Genomic DNA, 17,765 nt, shown 5'->3' with positions numbered 1-17,765 from the left:
AAGAAGCCCGGAAGAGGGAATTAAAGTACTCAGAAAAGAAGCCAAAGGTAAAAGTCTTCTAGACCCAACCCAGTAAAGTAGGATCTCTCAACATAGACAACGGAGAAGTTTCAAAATGAAAAAACCAGAGATTCCAAATGTCACTTGGAATGCTATTGAAAACAAAGCAGAGACCCGTAAATAGAAAAAGGGGGGGGGGGGGGTAGAGAGTCCTTAAAAACACAAGAAAGATTCAAGTAAAAGACTCATCAAGAAGATAGAATCATAAAGAGGGCTTTTTTTTCCTTTCCGTAAGCATTTTTGTCTTTCTTGTGCTTATTTCACAGAGATCCTCTCTGTAGCTTCTCCTCACTATGATAGATCTCCTTTGGTTTATCTCATCTCAAGTTTGGATTTTCAGAAGTTGCCTCTAAATCCCTTTTCGTCTTTTGGAAATCATAAAATCTAAATTTTGGAACTTTTAGGGGACAAGGAAGTAAGGAGGAAGAATTTGCCCTTCGCATTGTGGATCATAGTTGAGGCTTTTGTTGAGATCATCATCACAACAGATTCTCTTCTTCATTGGCATTGCTTTAGTTCTTTCTCTCGTGACTCTTCCAGATTTTCTGAGCTTTACTCGCTGAAGGGGCAACAAAAAGCTGCTCAAAGAATATGGAAAGACCTGGTTGCATAACTCTCATTGTCGTGAGTTTCTGCAAACGTTCTCCACGGTCCCCTTCCCCTGTTTCACTTTTATTGATTGTCCTTTTTTCCTTTCCATGGAGTTTCTAGATTGTTGATTGGAACTTTGGCTTTTTCTTAGAGAACATAGGAATCTTTCAAAATTTGTCCACTAGAGAGTCTTGGAGTTTCAGCATCTGAAAAAAGTCTTTGGTTAAAGAAAGTCTCTCTCTTTCTGTAACTTTCTCCGGTGTGCTAGTCGAATGGACCTTCTTTGTTTATTTCAACGTCTTCCCCGGGAATTTGGAGTGGAAACCTTTGTTCAATGAGCTAAAGCAGGGGAGGGAGCTAGTGAAGCGGCTCCAGATGCATCTTGATCCATCCTATTCTGAAGAGACTGCAATATGTCAGTGGAGAATATACTTTCTTCCTTCGATAAGGCGCTTTCCATGGTGAAATGGGTCAGTTCAGATGGGGAGGTATAGAATGACTTACAGTGGCCAAAAATGGGTGGGGGGAGAAGCTCAGGTAGCAGTGACCGGAAATGGGTGGGCCGATGGGGGGAGAGAAGCTCCTCAGGTAGAAGGGGAAGGGATGGGTTTTGCAGTCTCCAACGGTAAGAAATGATTTAGAAATAGGATTTTTATGTTTTTAGTGTAAAGGGTATATTAATCAAAATAATTTCATATGTAACACCATTCAAAAATAGGTAACCGTTGATATTATGATACTTAGTGAGTGTGTCTTAAAATATAGGTAAACATCAGGGTTGGCGTTGATAATTTTTCTATTTGTATATATCCCCCAAATAACTATTTATTGAGGTCCAACAACACCTAAAATAGAATTAATTTTTTTTTGGAAAAAGAACTCTGTCCGGGAGTGCTGGCGTACGGGAGTGTGGCCTACGCCAGCACTCCCATGACTCCATGAGTCTATCTCTTTGCTACCCCATATGAAAAGACAACTCTGCCCCCTTGTTTTGAGGAGAGAGATAGAAACAAGGGAATGCTGACGTAGGCCATACTCTCGGACAAAAAACTACTTTCCATTTTTTTAACGGGGGAAAAGAATGTTACCTGTTCGCGTGGCCCGCGTAACTCCTGCGCCTAGACACAGAAGCGTACGCCATACTACATTGCCCCCATAGAAAGGCGAAAATCTCGCCCAAGGTGATGTTTGTGCAGGATTTAGGTCCTTTATAGCGCGATAGGTAGTGTAGCGCACCATCCGATGGCCTGTAGTGCTTGGGCACGCAGCCCAACACAACACACAGGTGGGTGTTGGGCTGCGTGCCCAAGCACTACAGCCCATTGGATGTGTGCTACACTCCCTATCGCGCTACAAAGGAGCCTAACGTGCTTGCACATGCTCCCATTGGTCAACGTGCACGTGCTCCCAAGCTCGTATTGGTCTTGACTGATACTGATACATATCAGCTGTAGATGATTATACCCGATGATTTTGGCCTTAATTGTTATAAAAAAATTATTTTTGGACAAATTTGCCCTTACCAAGAATCTTTCCACTGATACAGGATCAGCAATTTCAGCAGATACCCGATATTTGAAACCATGGTCTGAAGACACATCTATGATCTATTGCTTGTACAGTTATACTCATAATTTTGAATAGGCGTCCCCTGGTTCCATTCTCTGTCCATTGGGCTACAAACTCGGCCCAGGATTAATTGGGTTAAGTGGTCTTTTCGTAATTATACAACAACTAGGTGGAGAAAACTTTGAGTCGCCCTTCCGACTATTTATCCGCGACGAAGATGCTCTTTTTCATTCCTCGTCTTGCAAGATGATGGAGAACCTGTTGTTATCGCTGGTCTTCATTGCTTTCTTCTGCTTAATCTTCTCCTGTAATGGGATCGAGTCTCCCCAGTTCACAGTCGTTCATTCCGAATCAGATTTCGAGATAAGACTTTACAGAGAATCTTCGTGGATGTCAGCTCCTGTTACAGAAATTTCGTTCGAAAAGGCAACAAAGGAAGGCTTTCACAGGTGATGATACATGCTAGTTGGGTATTTTGTGTGTTTACAGACAAATGTTAGTTAAATTGTTTAAGTATTAATTAGAGTGAAAACTGGACCTTTTCCAGCGTTTGATATGAGAATCTATCAAGTTGCCAAGTAATTTTTAAGGATTCTTAAGGCTTTTAAGAACTTACTGGGAAATACATGTGGTTTTTGCCGGGTTTGAACTTCATATACTTTTGTTGATTTACCTAAGATTTATCGTTTTTTCTATATGGTAATCATTGAATGATTGAATTCAGTTCTGAATTTTGTAAGCGGTCTGACTGGAAGTGGAATTGGTGTTATATGTTCGTTCAGATAGTGGAATTTACTGTCAAACTTTCATGGTTTGTGTTACGGTTATGGGGTATGGGGTGTAATTCATGTAATTCACGGAGGGTATTATGTAGAGTGTTTTAGGTGGCTAAGGAGTTATGTAGTAAGGAGAGTAGGGAAAAAAAGTTAGAGGAGTTCATAAGGAATGGATAATTCGTTAACTAAGAAGTAGTTTCTTATTTATAGCAACCATAATCTAATTAAAGATAGTCTTTGAAATCCCTAATTTATCTCTTTAGAGATGAGGTAGGCTTTCTCACCTTAGCCAAGATGTCCGGCTTCGTCCGTAAAGCCACAACAAATTCTCCTTATTTTCTCTCGAATGTCTTCTATCTCTTTTCATATTGTCTCTTTCTTCTTTATTCTCTCCTCCCTCTCTCGTACACGTATAATCTGGTATCAGAGCCAGGGATGAGAGAAATGGTCGAGAAATTGGAAGGCGGTGTGAGTTCACTTCTCTTTGGGTGACAAGTTTGAATCACGTACGTCAGCCAATAACCCTGCAATGGAAGAGTCCTCTAGCGAGGTGAGGAGATCAAAGGAAGAGATTGTAGCCAATGCAATTGAGTTATTACCAATTGAAACATTAACAATGGTACACCTGGAGTGGACAAAGGTGAAGAAGAAGAAGATAATGAAGTCCCGCCCCCTTCGAAGTTCATACCTTTAATAGCTATAAAAATTTATAGGGTTGTGGAACGTCTATGAAGAAGGAACGAACAAAAAAGGTGATGTAATGCCCTATGGGTGGGTCTGCAAGTCGTGAGATGGCCATCACCCAAGATAGTCATGCTTTTCTTATTTTGTGTTGGAGCAGCTGAAAAACCATCTGAATTTTAAGCAAGCTGCACTACCTATAAGACTTCAGATTTATTAATATGTATTTGTTAATTACTAAACCATGGGCTCTTAAAAATATTTAGACCCATGAAGGAGGAACTAATGAATAATGTGAAATTAATTTAGGCTTGTGGTGGTGTAATTGGTTGCAATCATTCAGAATCCTGCAGCAACATGAGCAACTTAGGATGCAAGTGAAAAGCTTTCTAAGATGCATAATGACTAGGTTGTTTTAAGAGTTGGGTATTATATATGATTTTTAATTTCTCTAACTTTATCTTTTTTTAGAGACCCACATTGCATGCTTAAAGACAGCTCATGTCCACTAATTACTGGTGTGTAGTGATTACTGACAAACTTCAGAATCCTCTGGTGCACCTTACTGATATTAGGAAAAAGAGAACAATTCGACAACCTTGATTACCTTTGCCTTGTCAAGTTTCTCCTTCAAGGTCTCAAAGCATTAGAATTGAAAATTGAGCATCCTTCTATAAGGATAATTTTTCTGATGCAAACATTAGACTGAAGCTTTATTTGGTCATTTGTTGACTTCATGGCTTCTTCTTTCATCCAGATGATTTGATTCACCTTGTTTTTTGCTGAATCTTTTTTCATGCTGACTTAACAGATTATTTCAGTACATCCAAGGTGCCAATTTAAACTCCTCTAGAATCAGAATGACAGCTCCTGTGCTGACAAGCATCGTCCCTGGAGAAGGACCCCTAGGCTCATCAGCCTACTTTGTTCAGTTCTACTTGCCAGTGAAGTTTCAAGCAGCACCACCTCTACCTCTCCCAGAGCTGAACCTCCAATCTGATGCATGGGGAAGCCACTGCATCGCAGTCAGGAAGTTCTCAGGGTTTGCTAGGGACCCATGGGCAAACTCCACTGCTTCTGATGGTAAATATGCATACTCAATTGCACCGTATAACTCTCCTTTTCGGCTAATCGGGCGCATAAATGAGGTCTGGGTGAAGGTTGATGGATCTAAACTGGATGATTGTGGATCCAGTGGCGTAGCTACACAGTGAATATTCTCTGAATTTGGTGGGCCCTATTGAGATTTGCTTGAATGTATAATGCTGTATAGTACTTTGTGTCACTGTACTCGTGTATTCATGGATATCTATATAAGAGTATAGGAAACTGTTGCTGGATATTTCAGTTTTTTTTTTGGGTCGAAGCTGGATATTTCAGTTGATACTTGTATACTGCCTTTCAGATGTGATAATTCCACCTGAGCACAATAAGATAATGGATTTGAAATATATGTGATTATTCCTGTACATCCATATGTCATATTTTGCAAAAGGGTGTTTGATCTCATCATTAGTTTAAAATTCTGGTTGGATTCACCAAATTGAAATTTTGGCTGTGATGGAAATTGGATTGAAATTGTAATTTGATTCCTTGCTTTCCATTTTCTCTATGAACAAGCAATTTCAGGTAAGGACCTCATGAGTGAGTTGTGTCAAAGCTGTTGCTGCTATTGCTTATTCTTTTTTAAATCTTTGATCAGGGAATTGTGGCATCTGTTTTTTTAAACTGTTTAACGCTTCCCTCCCCTCCCCTCCCCTCCCTTCCCTTCCCTCTTCATCCACTGGACTTCCATTCAAACACCCCTTTGAAAGGTTGCTCTTTCACTTCATCCAAAAACACCTTTGAAGGTTTCCTTTTCATTTCACTTATTAGAATTTACCAGTGTCGGAAAATGCCGAGGACAGACATCTGTGAGGCTGGCATGTGTTTGAGAAGGACAGGACCACTAGTTGTGGTCATTTGAGAGAGAGAGAGAGAGAGAGAGAGTCCAAGAACCTTTTCCCATAAATTAGATTCAGATTTCTATAATTACAGGGATCATTCATTAACTTGGAATGGGTACTGCCTCCAGAACTGCCGCATGTTAGTTTGATTCGAATCCATAGTCAAGGTTCAAGAACCCAGTATCGGATATGGGATCACCCTCAACTGATACCAATTCTATTTGGGTTGAAATTGCCATGAACTGATTAGAACCTTAGAAATTAGAATTGAGAAGAAAAGGCAAAGATTTCTTAAAATTGCATCTCTCCCATTTTTCCAATAAAACTACCAAAGCAACAAGCCATGTTGGTGAAAAGTGCCCCCCAATAACATGGTAAGGTTGTCTGTCATTCATGGATATAGTTCACGGTATTGGTAGCCATCAATACCGATATCAATACCGAAACATATTGGCCCAATCCCAGATCAAAACACCATTTTTTTTTTCTTAAGAAAAACCCCAATCTATCTCAGTATCGTTATTGTCTATGGTTCTTGACCGGTGCGGTTCCCTGGTGCTTCTCACAAGAGAGGTGTGGGACCCACTCGGAGCACCTGACCGAACACTCTGTCTGGGTGGAGTCCACCCTCCTCTTGTGAGAGGCACTAGGGAATTGCACCGGTCAAGGAACCGCATAGGATAAAAATTCATCCATCCCATATCTTTTTGTAGTATTTCAGTATGTTTCGTAACCAAGACATTGTCCTTGATATTTGTTCTAGAAGACTTTCATTGGTTCGCCGATACCTTGTCCCTTGCCCTTATTGAGTCCATCTGAAATAGAAAGTGTTATTCATTTTAAAGAGTTTGTTGGCAATTTCTTTTAGAACCTTGGTTTTTTTCGTACCTGACTAGCCCAACTACCAGAAGGATGAACGGGCTTGCTTTAACAACGGTGGGAGTGAATTATCTTTTCGAGCCACAAGAACGGAAAGATTAATGGAATTCTATTTGATCTACCCCCAAGAATGCCCTAGTAGAGAAGGGCTGCATAACTTGTTTCTTTACTTTCCTTTAAAACTGTGAGATTGACTTTCCTTTCCAAAGCTGCCAGCATCCAGAAGTGAAGGGAGTTTAGTTTATCTCAAAGTCGAAGTAATCATTTTCGGCCTTATGAGAATGAGCAACGATGAAATGACAAGATGAGGTGCCCCGAGCACCCCCATTTAGAAAGAAGGGTCGAAGGTGTTGAATTTGTAGCTTACCCATATCGGCCAATCCATATCAGTCAAGTATCGGTACCGGCCATGCAGATTGGTCAATCCGATTCCGATTCCAATTCCTACAACTGTGGTGTCTTTGAACCAATTTGATCACCACCCTAAATATCTTTAGCTATAATTTGGTTATCAAATATTGGATTATAAGAGGGTTAAATTTGTTTATGTAATTTTGATTATGAGAGGGCCTAATTGTATTAAAAGTTGTAGCAGAAAGCGGGCATCATTGGCTTGAACGTGTGGTTCAATGAAGAAACCAAACCGCACCAAGTGATCCAAGTGAGGTGAGCCAGGACGAGTTGTATTAAAATTGCTTCCGCGTCTGTGCGAGGAGTGGTGGCTTGGCTTGTATTCGGATTACTCTGCTCCAATCCAAAGGTGTCAATGGATTCATCTTCAATTCCATCTCAGTTTACCGTTTCCAGGTACATTACTTCCCGCCATTTCTTTTCCTTTTTTACCTCTCCTCCTGCAAACCTTCCCTTGTAGGAATTCCCAAATTTCCATGCTTGCCTCGAAGATTCAATCCAATCTGGTTTTCTCTACGGTTTATTCTTCCCAACCCCTGGACCCCCCATGTTAATAAGATATATTTCTAACTGCGTTTATCGCTACTGTACTGGATTTAATTTAGTTCCTTTACTTTTGTTCGTGTGGCAATCAAAGAATTTCAGTTAGGGGAACTGTGGAAAACCCTCGATGGGTTTTTCCCAGATTTGTAAAATTACAGCAAAATTCAGCAAAACGCAGACTTTGGTCCAAAAACTTCTGTTTGACTGCTAACAGTGAAGGGTCTCGACGGGAAATGCACGGTTTAGGCGACAAAGATGGTGTGATCATTGTTGATCATGGCTCCCGGCGCCAAGAATCCAACCTCATGCTAAGTATGATCGTTCTCTTTCTCTCTCTCTCTCTCTCTCCTCCTTCCTCCTGTGATTCTTATAATTCTTTGTTCTCATTCTTTAGCTTTTATTCCTTATTTCATTGATTAAGTAGTTTTGTATCGTTGGTTTGAACATTTTTCAGGGCATTATTTATGGAACTGAGAGTTTCAGTCTTCTTGAATTGCAGATGAGTTTGTAGCCATGTTTAGAGAGAGAACTGGATACCCAATTGTGGAACCTGCTCATATGGTTAGATTTTTCTCTTTCTTATTTAATTATTTATGTAGTTTGTAAATTTTTGTTTTCATTGACTTGAATTGTAATGATGCTGATCTAAACATATATAGAGGGTGTACAGAAAAGTGATATGAATATATAAATCATGCACATAATAAGTTGAAAATGCCACTTAAATTGAGCCTCAACAAATGTTTGGGTTTTGGGCATTAAAGTTTGTGGTGGTTCTGGAGTTTGATTATATGAATTCTGTAGGTAAGTATGTGCTCCTCTTATGCTGAAGTTCCAGCATCCCTAAGCATCTTAGGTCTCATGCTAGATTGGTTGACACTTTTGCCTCTCCAGAAAAGTGGTTAGGTTTGTTGGTCATTGCTAAACAAGTCCCACTTCTTTCCACATCTTGAAACCAAATGAAATTACTAGGTGCTTTAAGATTGTCAGAAAGCATACTATCACTTGGGTTTCAGAAACTGTAATATTTTGTTGCCCCATTTTGCCAATTAGGGAAATACTAAATAGTTTGATTTTCCTTTTGTTTTGCAATGATGCATCCTTTTTTATTTTTTCCTTCTCTCTTGTTTTTCAATGAAGTATCCCCTAAGAAACTCAGGCTGGAAGCCCCAATTGTACAATGAATCATTAAGTGTTGAATAATCAAACACATTATCTTCGTCTATTTGTTGACCCAATTAACTATTTTTGTGTAGTCACTAGTAACTGAGCATAGCTTTACCTAAAATTGGCTTGGCAACAAACTAACTAAACTGGACTGTAACCCAGCATACCTCTCATCCAATTTCTGAAAGCTGAAGTCACCACGCCTAAATATGATGTCAAAATTAAAATAATAATAAAAAAAAAAAAGGAGAAGAATTGCTGTGCTTTGTTGTCAGATTATTATATGATTTGGTGATCCTTTGTTTTTTCTGCTTAAAATGGGGATATATTTCTCTCTTTTTTTTTTTACTATTTGGTGATGCTGACTTGGGACATTTATCTTTGGTAATGTACATTTGTGATTATGTGTATATGGTGTTCTGGAAACCTGACCCTTATTTTTCAGCATTTTGTTAATTTAACCAGGAGTTGGCTGAGCCATCAATCAAAGATGCATTCAATTCATGTGTGCAACAAGGGGCACATCGTGTAATTGTTAGTCCTTATTTTCTCTCCCCAGGGCGGCATTGGTACAAGGTGCACTCCAAAGCTCTAACCTCATGAATTATAGTGGATGACCCACATCTAGGCTATGTTCTCTTAATAAATGAAGAAGATGGAGTAATTGTTGAGAATCCTTTTTCACAGCCCTATTTTTTCTTTTAGGATATCCCATCCTTGACAGCTGATGCTGCAAAGGAGCACTCAGGCGTCTCGTACATCGTAACTGCACCTCTTGGACTGCATGAGTTAATTGTGGTATTGAGTTTCTCCTGAGCGAGTAAGAAATATGATACTAGTGTAGTTTCTAATTATAGTCTTTGAAATGCTTGAAATTTTGGTTTTGCAGGATGTTGTGAATGACAGGATCAAGCACTGCTTGAGCCATGTAGCTGGGGATGCGGATGAGTGTGCAGCTTGTTCTGGAACTGGCAGATGTCGTTTCTACTAGCTATTCATTATGTGCTTGGCTTGTTCAGATATATCGAAATTACCTGGTAAGCTGCAATTTATGGCACCATTCAATTGATCAACAGGCTCGACTTATGAGGTGGTCCAATGTAACAGTTTCTGGTAATGGTCTTGCAGGGACCAGGTTGAGACATAATCAAAGGATGGTGTGGGCTTGAGAATTAGATCTGAGAATCAATGCCTGCATAGTGTAGAAAGTTCACTCAATATTTGAGCATGCTTAAGACCTGAGCTGCTGTTTTCTTGTTCATTATAATATTATTGAATTATTATTGTACATAATGCATTGCTTAAAAAATTAAGTTTATCCCCTTTCTAAAGTATTCGATATCTAAGTTTTGAAAGTATGTTTTGATCAAAATTAATACTATAGTTTTGTGATTGGGGGTTAGCAAACGCCCCTGTGAGGTTTATTCCTCTTTATCTTGTCTGCTTTACCGAATGCATTTTGGATGTGTAGCCATGGTTAAAAATTTTGACTGAAATGTTGGAAATTCGACGAAATATTATGGTTTCGACAATGATCAAAACAAAATGATTACTGAAATTTACATGTTGAAACTTACAAAATTTACGAAACTTAGACTGAATTTTCATGTAAATTTCAGTTTTTCCAAGGGTTGAAATCCCACTGAAACCCAAAATTTAGAACCTTTTTGTAACCCTTTTTTAATGCCTAAAACAGTGAAGTGCATGCTTCATAAGTTTGTATGCATCTTTGAGCCAAATGTTATTTGGGGAGGTGCAGCTTAAAAAACAGAGGTATATTTATATCATCCAGATTATAAACATAACCTAATTTTTTTTGCAAATGGACATTATATGTACATATATGGGATGTAACATTTGAATGGGCTCCATCGACCTTTCTTTCTGTGTGTGTGCTATATCTTTTGTCCCTTGTAAATGAAAAAACACCTGACATTTTCTGGTGGCCATTCAATTCTAATCACTTGTGTATGGGGCTTCCATAAGCTGCAATTTTGCAATGTCTCTATCCAAAGATCTCTCTCATCCAAGACCAGAGTCTTGAAAGTTGCTCCATTTTTATCTTAATACTTGCCATAGCTCTAGCATTCACCTGGGCTGTGGTCTCTTCATCAACAGGCCCTTGTGCTGCAATTCCAACGCCAGTGATACATAAAATAAAGCATCTGTAAGTAACCTTAAGAATATGACAATCACTCACACAAGCACTCAAACAAAAACAGAGAGAGAGAGAGAGACAGTTCTGGACTAGATAGACCCATTGGATGAATAACAATAAGAACTAATAGTTTGTACCTCTTCTCTGATGGTGATGATGATCTTGCTGTTTCAGTTGCTTGTTGAAGGCCTTGGCTGCGACAAACACGTTCGAGGGTCTTTCCCACCCACCCCGAAAGACACCATATGCTTCTTTTGGCTGAGGACGGATAAGGTATTCAAGCACTGGCAACTCTTCTCTATCCACCCAATGGATGCAGTTTACAGGGCATGAATCAATCGATACCTATCATCGCTGCTTCCATCATTTTCCTTACGAGAATGTTAAGATGAAATCATGGACAGTAGCATGCATTCACATGTCAACTCTTACTTTCTTTACCATTTTCTCTGTTCAAGATTTATGGCCATAGATATCTCAGGATAGTAAGCAGTAACATTGAATTGGGGGAATATATAGACTACTAATGAGGTTTGTAAGTTCTTTCATTTCCTATACGGTTTACCTCAATCTGTTTGTCATCATCTCCAAATTGAACTTTGACACGCGCACATCCGAGAGTGTCATCCATCATGAATGCGTTACTTGCATAGTGCACACATTCTCTACATCCTACACAGCCATTTCAGACCAAGAAATGATACAGATCCTATTAGATAAACTACATGGATGTGGAGACATTCAACTGATCAAACTATAATACAAGTGTAAGCCTCATGGCCCTAAATTTGTGGTAACCAAGTAAATTGAACCAATCCTTGTTATCAAATGTATCTTTCAATCTAGGAGAGCTTCGAATCAAAATATGGGAACCTAAGGGGAAAGAGAAAAGAAATCACTATATCAGTAGAACTCTGGAATTATGGGTGTGAGGAGGAAGAAGAATGACCTATGCAAGCATTTTCATCAACAAAAAGAGCCTGAGATCTGAAGGGACCCTTCCAAGAGCTGTAGCCTAAGCCAGAAAAGTCACTTCCAAGTCCTGATCTGCCAATAGTAGCATTATAATTTCTCCTGCGATCTTCTGTCATTAACACATGATAGGCTTCGTTCAGCATTATGGTATATTCATGACCCTGAAATAAGGATAAACATCAAATGGCCATTAAGATCTCCATATCGCACTTACAACCCCACCTTCCCCCCCACCCCCCAAAAAAAAAAAAAGTAAAAAAAAATAAAAAAATAAAAGAAACGTTTCTAAAATTGATAGAAGGTCTTTGAACTGCTGGATGGGGTTTTCAAAAATTGGGGTTGGAATTCCGGCCGATTCAGCTCGTTTGATTCTTGTATGGAAACTAGGGTTAGGGCATGTTTGGCCGATTCCAACCAATTTCTCACCAATCCTGACCAATTCTGAAGATTAGGTTAGAATCAGTCAGGACTGATCTACATCCCGATCCTCTGTAGTGCGGGCATCTGGTGGTGCACTGCATTGCAGCCCTGAAAGCTCGACACGCTCATCCAATAGTACGAGCTCGATGCAAGACAGTTTGTTTTTTTGGTTTCTTTTCTTTTCTTTCTTCTCTCCTGTTCACGTTATTCAAATACAAAGTCCAACATAAGAAAGAAATAAATAGTAGAAGGAAAGCAGAATAGAAGGACCGAAAGATAACTGACCCTTTGGCCTGCAATGTCAGGGTGATGTTTCTTCTGCAATTTCCTGTAAGCTTCCTTGATTTGTTGTGGGTTTGAATCAACAGAAACACCGAGCAGCTTATAGTAATCCACCGTCTTCGAATCTTCACCTTTCTTTCTATAACAACATCTGATAATGATGGACTTCTTCCTCCAACTCAAAAATTAAAACGAACATGGGAAAAAAAAAAAAAAAAAAAAAAAAAAAAAAAAACAGCTATCACTGTAAGACCATCTATTAAATCGAAGATCACATCACAAAGGGATCAACAAAACTTTACTAAATCCAAACTCTAACTGTCCAACAGGTTCTTAATAGAATTATTACTAAATCCAAGTTCGAGTCATGAGATATTTTTCTTCTTTTTTCTTTTCCCTGTTGGGTCATAGGTGGGATTGAAACGTGGAAGTAGAATAGCAAGAAAATTCTCTAAAAAAAGATTTTTGTTTAGCACATCTAACAGGATTTCAAACCATAGACGTGATTACCTTGAAGTGGGCTTTTCAAGCCTGAGGTGATCATTAAATCCGGGAGAATTTGGTATTGAGAGGAGGTGATTTGAAGTTGTAGAGAACATTGTTCTTCTTCAAGTTCTGTTCTGACTTGTGGTCTGATAATTCAGAAAATAAAATCAACGCAGGCTAAATCCTAAATGTTTGGAGGTGATTCAAATAGCTTTTGCCCGATTGTGATAACTTGGTTTGGTCCTGGAGTAAGGAAATTTGGACCCTAGCGTAGCAGACTAGCAGATACTTTTAAGTCTCTGATTCTGCAAAATGTCAAGCCTGTAGATATTTCTATGCAGAATATCCGGATTTAAAACCATATTCAAGTGTGAAGGGAGGTTGGACCAGGCTTTGAACCAATATCTAATCACTTTAAAGCCACATCACACAGATGATGTGGCTAAAGTTTGAAATTTCAGATTCGACCCTATTTTGATCTCTGTAAAATCCAAAAATTTTCAGTAAAATTATAGTCTGCTTCGGTCAATTTCATAAAATTTGATCCATTTCAACACTGCAATTTTGATGGTCTGTTACGATTTCAATTGAATCCAAAATATTTTGTGAAATTTTGATCGAAATCGATTTTAAAATTTTCTTCTACTGATTGCAAGGAAGAGAAGGGAGGTAGAAGCAGTTTTGAAAAGAAAAATTAGTTTTGTAACCATGAATCCATGATTGTGTAACTACTTAAAACTCTTACAGATAATTTTACTTTTTAAATCAAAGGAATATTTGGTTGCAAAGTGAAGTTTACTAGTTAGATTTGAATGTTTTGCAATCTGAACAAGTAAATGGTTGTCTTTAAGCATATTTTAGTGATGTACTGGAGTTGAGAATTCATGTCGAAAGACAAGTCAACCAGCCATATGAGATGCACCATCCTGAAGGCATCAGTGACTTCATGGAATTAAGGCAGATAATGTGAGCAAAAGAAACCAAAGCTAGGAGCAAGTAATCTTTCCATATTAAATAATCATACAGATATAACAGTAGATGCTATTATTCATATAGATACAACAACAGATACTAATTTCTACTGGATTTTAGAATCACAAACTACATGATGTCTTCTTTTCTGTGGTTGCTGACGTGTATCGCTAAGTAAGTATATTTCCACCTATATCTTTTGACAATACATCCTTGGGGAAAAAAAGAAAGACAACTGCAATGTAGAACTCTTAATCACATCTGTGGTCTAGTCTGAACGACATATATCTTCCCATCTCTGACCACACCTTCAATGTCTTGTGAGGATCCATACAGATTTTCAATGGTGCTTCCTGCACGTGCAATGCTTGACAGGATTGAATGGCGGAACTTGCCATCAGTGATCAGTCGGTCAGAAGAGTAATCAAGAACAACCTTCTCTTCTTCATCCATTGGAACACTGTCATATAAAAATCTCCATTACCATAAGAACAAATAAAATAAAAGGTGAACATATGATATGGATGGAAAATTGATGATATAACCAGACAGAGTTCTAGGAACAACCCTAAACAAACAATCATATACTGCAGACCTGCATATTAGTGCCACCTTCTGGAGAGAGGTAGAGATATTTTATATGACTTTTTTTCGGAATTTTCAATCTATGTTGTAAGCAATTCTCAGTTAAAGAGGTGGAGAACCAGTGTCCCATCTAATGTCCAAATTATAAATGAATCATCACTACTATCGCTAATAAACAATTCATGTCCCACATTCTTTTGGGATGAACCAAGTGTAGCATGTCCAACAGGAATACACTAAATCAGATTGGCTATGATCGTCCATATACTGAAGATTGGGGCTTGAGACTGGCCCAACTGGAAATTGGTGAACAAGGATATTTTACCATACCAGAAAAATATCTGTGCCTAAAAGAGCGTCTCAGTGCACGAGGCTCCTGCTACTGCAGGGTCTGGGAGGGAAAATGTACGCAGCCTTACCCTTGCTTCACAGGAGAGGGTGTTTCTTCCAAGTTTCTAACCCGCAACCAACAGGTTGCAAAATAGTGCAACTTAACTGTTGAATCAAGGCTATAGAAATTTCATACAAATGTCTGTCCCTAACCACCCTAACTTCCATTCATAATGACTAGTAACATCCAACACATGATGGTCATCTTGCACACTAGTGCAAACTTACAAGTGTGTTTCACTAAAGAGCGTACTCAGTGCACAAGGCTCCCGCCACTGCGGGGTCTGGGGAGGGTCATAATGTGTTTCACTGTACTCCATGTCCTCTTCATGTTCTAATGAATAAATTCTCTTTGACCAAAAAAAAAAGTGTTTCACTGCCCCATGAAAATTCTTGGCCGTGTTGTATCCAAATCTTATAAATAGAATACTTTGGAGGTATCTTACTGATAAAAATTATGGAAAACTTCTTTAGGTATATTTACTGTCCAACTAAAGAGGCATTCACACACACACACACACAAAAAAAAGACAATTTTATTTGAGAGGACTCGGAGAATTACACGTTTATCAACAACCAAAAAAAAAGACTAGGAGAATTACACATCACAAAAGAGTTAGTTGGCAAAGCTTAAGAAACATTAGTTATGCTTTGAGTTTTCTCTTTTTCTTGCCCTCATGGTTTTAAAGAATTTAGTCATCAATATAGGAGTGATGGTTAAACCTTAAAATCTTACCTATCATACAGGCCTGCACCTGCGTAACCTTCCAGATCTTCACCATTGGAATCAGATCGGAAAATAATTGATCGTCTTATAAAGAGGCCAATGGGTTTGCTCGGGTAACCCAATAGCTGAAAATGAAGAAAAGATATGAGCCTTAAAAAAAATGCAAAATTCAGTTCTTAAATGTGTGCTTTATGAGACACTACTCCATTTGTTACCATAAACACTCACCTTTGGAGAGTTAAGGTCATTTTTCTTACAGAGAAAACTTAGAGCACGACCAGGATAAGCTCCAACAAGAGTTTCTCCAAGTCCTTTCACCACCTATGTCAGGTTGAGACAAATATAGATAAATGATCAACATAAGACAAGCAAAAATAGAAGTATAGACAGATGTATTGTTCTAGCACAGTGGAGCACATGTATTACCTCAGCATATATCTCCGATGAGTCTCCAGAAGAAGGGTTCGTGGTGTGGATGACAAATGCATAATCGGCATTAATTATTTCTTGAACCAAGACAGCCATGCAGAGATAATCATGATCTAGTTTTACTTTCCTAGTGCTGAAGTATGCTCTTTCATTCCATTTTGAAGCCCAGACCTGGAGTGAGATGGGCAAGAGAATTTCAAGATTTGAACACCTATCTCCAAAAATAGCAGAGTTTGGAAATTGAAATAACCAGAATTTCAAAATATCCTGTATGTGTGTGTGTGGATCTATGCACATGCCAAAACAGGTTGTACCAGAGCTGAATGTTGCAGCAAACTGCAACCATAGCTACGGTGATGACACTAGATATCAATTACAACCAGTGACTGTAACATAAGGGGTACCAGAAAACCTATTGTGACAAAACCACATTTTGATAACCAGGATCAGTAATGAAGAGAGGGAGAAGAGCGAACTATAAGAAACCCTAGCTCTTGGTTGTGTGTATCTATTCTACCATGAGCAGGGCATATATATTAAATAGAGAATGACTCCTTAGAGTCATGATCGAATGCAAAAACCCCACAATACTACCACTAAGCTACATGGCTTAAACATCACCATAAAAAATAAACAACACAATGTATCACCATAAATAATAAACAACATAATGCACTATTAAGGATCACCAAAGCTACTAAACATCGCCATGACTAGAATTCCAACACTCCCCCTCAAGCTGGAGCATATATATCCTAGGCTCTAGCTTGGAACAATAAGGACAGACATAACCAGCAAAACCCAACTTGAACAGATATAACCATTGTAGAAGCCAGGAGCCAGTAATAACAGAACCAAAGGAAAAACTCCTACTTGCAACACCAATATAAGCACATCAGCCATCAGCACAATAGTAGTGGAAAAAATCTTCGTCTCGAATAAATCAAAACTATAATGAACAAAATAAGTGGCAGAGAATGGCAACCACAAGCCAAAATACCATAGCAGCAGCAACATCATAAGCCCTTCTCAAGGAAGGCAAATAGTAATCCTCACAAAGAAAACAGATAAAAAGCAACATAAGCGGCTGTGAACCACAAATAAAAGAGTATAGGTTGTGTTTTTTTATTTTATTTTATTTTATTTTTATCCCAAATATTACTTGGGACCCGGGCCAGCCCCTAAAATTTTATTAAAATAAAAAAATAACAAGAGAATACACCGGGGGGGGGGGGGGGAGACATTCCACCTTACCCCAACCCAAGGAGCAAAACCACTCTTGGCCTCTTAAAAACAAAAACCTTCCAAACCCGAACAGATAGGAAAAGAAAATACAAATGCTATTTTCTGAGAACAGGCAGTCCAGCCTTGTCCTCCCGAAGAATACCCTGAAAAACGCCCGTAGGTAGACAGCCTTGCTGGAAAGTGATAGAAGACCCAAAGTCACAAGCAAGATTAGCCAACCAATCAGCCACCCTGTTACTTTCTTGATAAGCAAAGGACACGTAAGCCCGAGTAGAAGAAACTAAGGCCAAAACCTCCTGGAACCAGTACCAACCCTTCCATAAGTTACACCTCTTTTGGTTAACCAATTTGACATTGGATGCGGAATCAGCGTTAACCACCAAATCAAAGAAACCTAATTCCTGACACAGGAGCAAACCATCCCTCAAGGCTCTTAACTCTGCAATTGAATTAGTGCAAACACCATAAAAGTT

General features: G+C 38.8%; 4 protein-coding genes across 9 annotated transcripts in view; 2 read left to right on the top strand and 2 right to left on the bottom strand.

The window, feature by feature from the left end:
• The first annotated feature begins 2,426 nt into the window (after positions 1 to 2,426).
• Positions 2,427 to 5,027, top strand: LOC122670639 (heme-binding protein 2-like). Its single transcript, XM_043867585.1, has 2 exons — positions 2,427 to 2,669; positions 4,489 to 5,027. The coding sequence occupies exons 1-2, from the start codon at positions 2,467 to 2,469 to the stop codon at positions 4,889 to 4,891; spliced, it is 606 nt and encodes a 201-aa protein (XP_043723520.1). The 5' UTR covers positions 2,427 to 2,466; the 3' UTR covers positions 4,892 to 5,027.
• A 2,171-nt stretch (positions 5,028 to 7,198) lies between these two features.
• Positions 7,199 to 11,221, top strand: LOC122671546 (sirohydrochlorin ferrochelatase, chloroplastic-like). 3 transcript variants are annotated; one of them, XM_043868830.1, is made up of 8 exons: positions 7,199 to 7,309; positions 7,551 to 7,768; positions 7,956 to 8,017; positions 9,089 to 9,199; positions 9,329 to 9,421; positions 9,513 to 9,636; positions 9,678 to 9,736; positions 10,956 to 11,221. In XM_043868830.1, the coding sequence occupies exons 1-6, from the start codon at positions 7,269 to 7,271 to the stop codon at positions 9,612 to 9,614; spliced, it is 627 nt and encodes a 208-aa protein (XP_043724765.1). In that variant the 5' UTR covers positions 7,199 to 7,268; the 3' UTR covers positions 9,615 to 9,636; positions 9,678 to 9,736; positions 10,956 to 11,221. The 3 variants fall into 3 exon arrangements, with proteins under 3 accessions (XP_043724765.1, XP_043724766.1, XP_043724764.1); XM_043868831.1 differs by having other exon boundaries at positions 7,671 to 7,768; positions 9,513 to 9,736; XM_043868829.1 differs by having other exon boundaries at positions 9,513 to 9,736.
• LOC122671545 (chaperone protein dnaJ C76, chloroplastic-like) lies at positions 10,449 to 17,413 on the bottom strand. Of its 2 annotated transcripts, XM_043868828.1 has the most exons (7): positions 17,403 to 17,413; positions 12,969 to 13,187; positions 12,462 to 12,636; positions 11,731 to 11,917; positions 11,347 to 11,453; positions 10,919 to 11,126; positions 10,449 to 10,750 (listed from the first exon to the last, which is right to left on the bottom strand). In XM_043868828.1, exons 2-7 carry the CDS (start codon positions 13,055 to 13,057, stop codon positions 10,629 to 10,631), a joined length of 888 nt encoding a protein of 295 aa, XP_043724763.1. In that variant the 5' UTR covers positions 13,058 to 13,187; positions 17,403 to 17,413; the 3' UTR covers positions 10,449 to 10,628. The 2 variants fall into 2 exon arrangements, with proteins under 2 accessions (XP_043724763.1, XP_043724762.1); XM_043868827.1 differs by lacking the exon at positions 17,403 to 17,413 and having other exon boundaries at positions 12,969 to 13,217.
• LOC122671543 (alpha-glucan water dikinase, chloroplastic-like) overlaps positions 13,960 to 17,765 on the bottom strand; it is a 48,759-nt gene continuing 44,953 nt past the window's right edge. For all 3 annotated transcript variants that reach the window (XM_043868823.1, XM_043868825.1, XM_043868824.1), the window contains 4 exons: positions 16,045 to 16,218; positions 15,847 to 15,939; positions 15,628 to 15,743; positions 13,960 to 14,376 (listed from right to left, as the gene is read on the bottom strand). In XM_043868823.1, the coding sequence (XP_043724758.1) occupies positions 14,172 to 14,376; positions 15,628 to 15,743; positions 15,847 to 15,939; positions 16,045 to 16,218 (588 nt within the window). In that variant the 3' untranslated portion in view covers positions 13,960 to 14,171. The remainder of the gene's footprint in view (positions 14,377 to 15,627; positions 15,744 to 15,846; positions 15,940 to 16,044; positions 16,219 to 17,765) is intronic.

The sequence above is a fragment of the Telopea speciosissima genome, chromosome 8 (assembly GCF_018873765.1).
Source record: "Telopea speciosissima isolate NSW1024214 ecotype Mountain lineage chromosome 8, Tspe_v1, whole genome shotgun sequence".
Taxonomy (NCBI): Eukaryota; Viridiplantae; Streptophyta; class Magnoliopsida; order Proteales; family Proteaceae; genus Telopea; species Telopea speciosissima.
Note: the sequence above shows the minus strand (reverse complement) of the source record. Positions and strands in the feature narration are given on the sequence as shown.

What these genes read in the sequence shown, in the direction of transcription:
- LOC122670639 (XM_043867585.1), top strand. Translation starts at nt 2,467, where the DNA reads ATGATGGAGAACCTGTTGTTATCGCTGGTCTTCATTGCTTTCTTCTGC. An exon ending in ACAAAGGAAGGCTTTCACAG is followed by an intron (nt 2,670 to 4,488) that starts GTGATGATACAT and finishes CTGACTTAACAG; the next exon opens with ATTATTTCAGTACATCCAAG.
- LOC122671546 (XM_043868830.1), top strand. Translation starts at nt 7,269, where the DNA reads ATGGATTCATCTTCAATTCCATCTCAGTTTACCGTTTCCAG. An exon ending in AGAATCCAACCTCATGCTAA is followed by an intron (nt 7,769 to 7,955) that starts GTATGATCGTTC and finishes CTTGAATTGCAG; the next exon opens with ATGAGTTTGTAGCCATGTTT. An exon ending in GACTGCATGAGTTAATTGTG is followed by an intron (nt 9,422 to 9,512) that starts GTATTGAGTTTC and finishes TTGGTTTTGCAG; the next exon opens with GATGTTGTGAATGACAGGAT.
- LOC122671545 (XM_043868828.1), bottom strand. Translation starts at nt 13,057, where the DNA reads ATGTTCTCTACAACTTCAAATCACCTCCTCTCAATACCAAATTCTCCC. An exon ending in CTGACATTGCAGGCCAAAGG is followed by an intron (nt 11,918 to 12,461) that starts GTCAGTTATCTT and finishes TCCTTATTTCAG; the next exon opens with GGTCATGAATATACCATAAT. An exon ending in ATGATGACAAACAGATTGAG is followed by an intron (nt 11,127 to 11,346) that starts GTAAACCGTATA and finishes CAGCGATGATAG; the next exon opens with GTATCGATTGATTCATGCCC.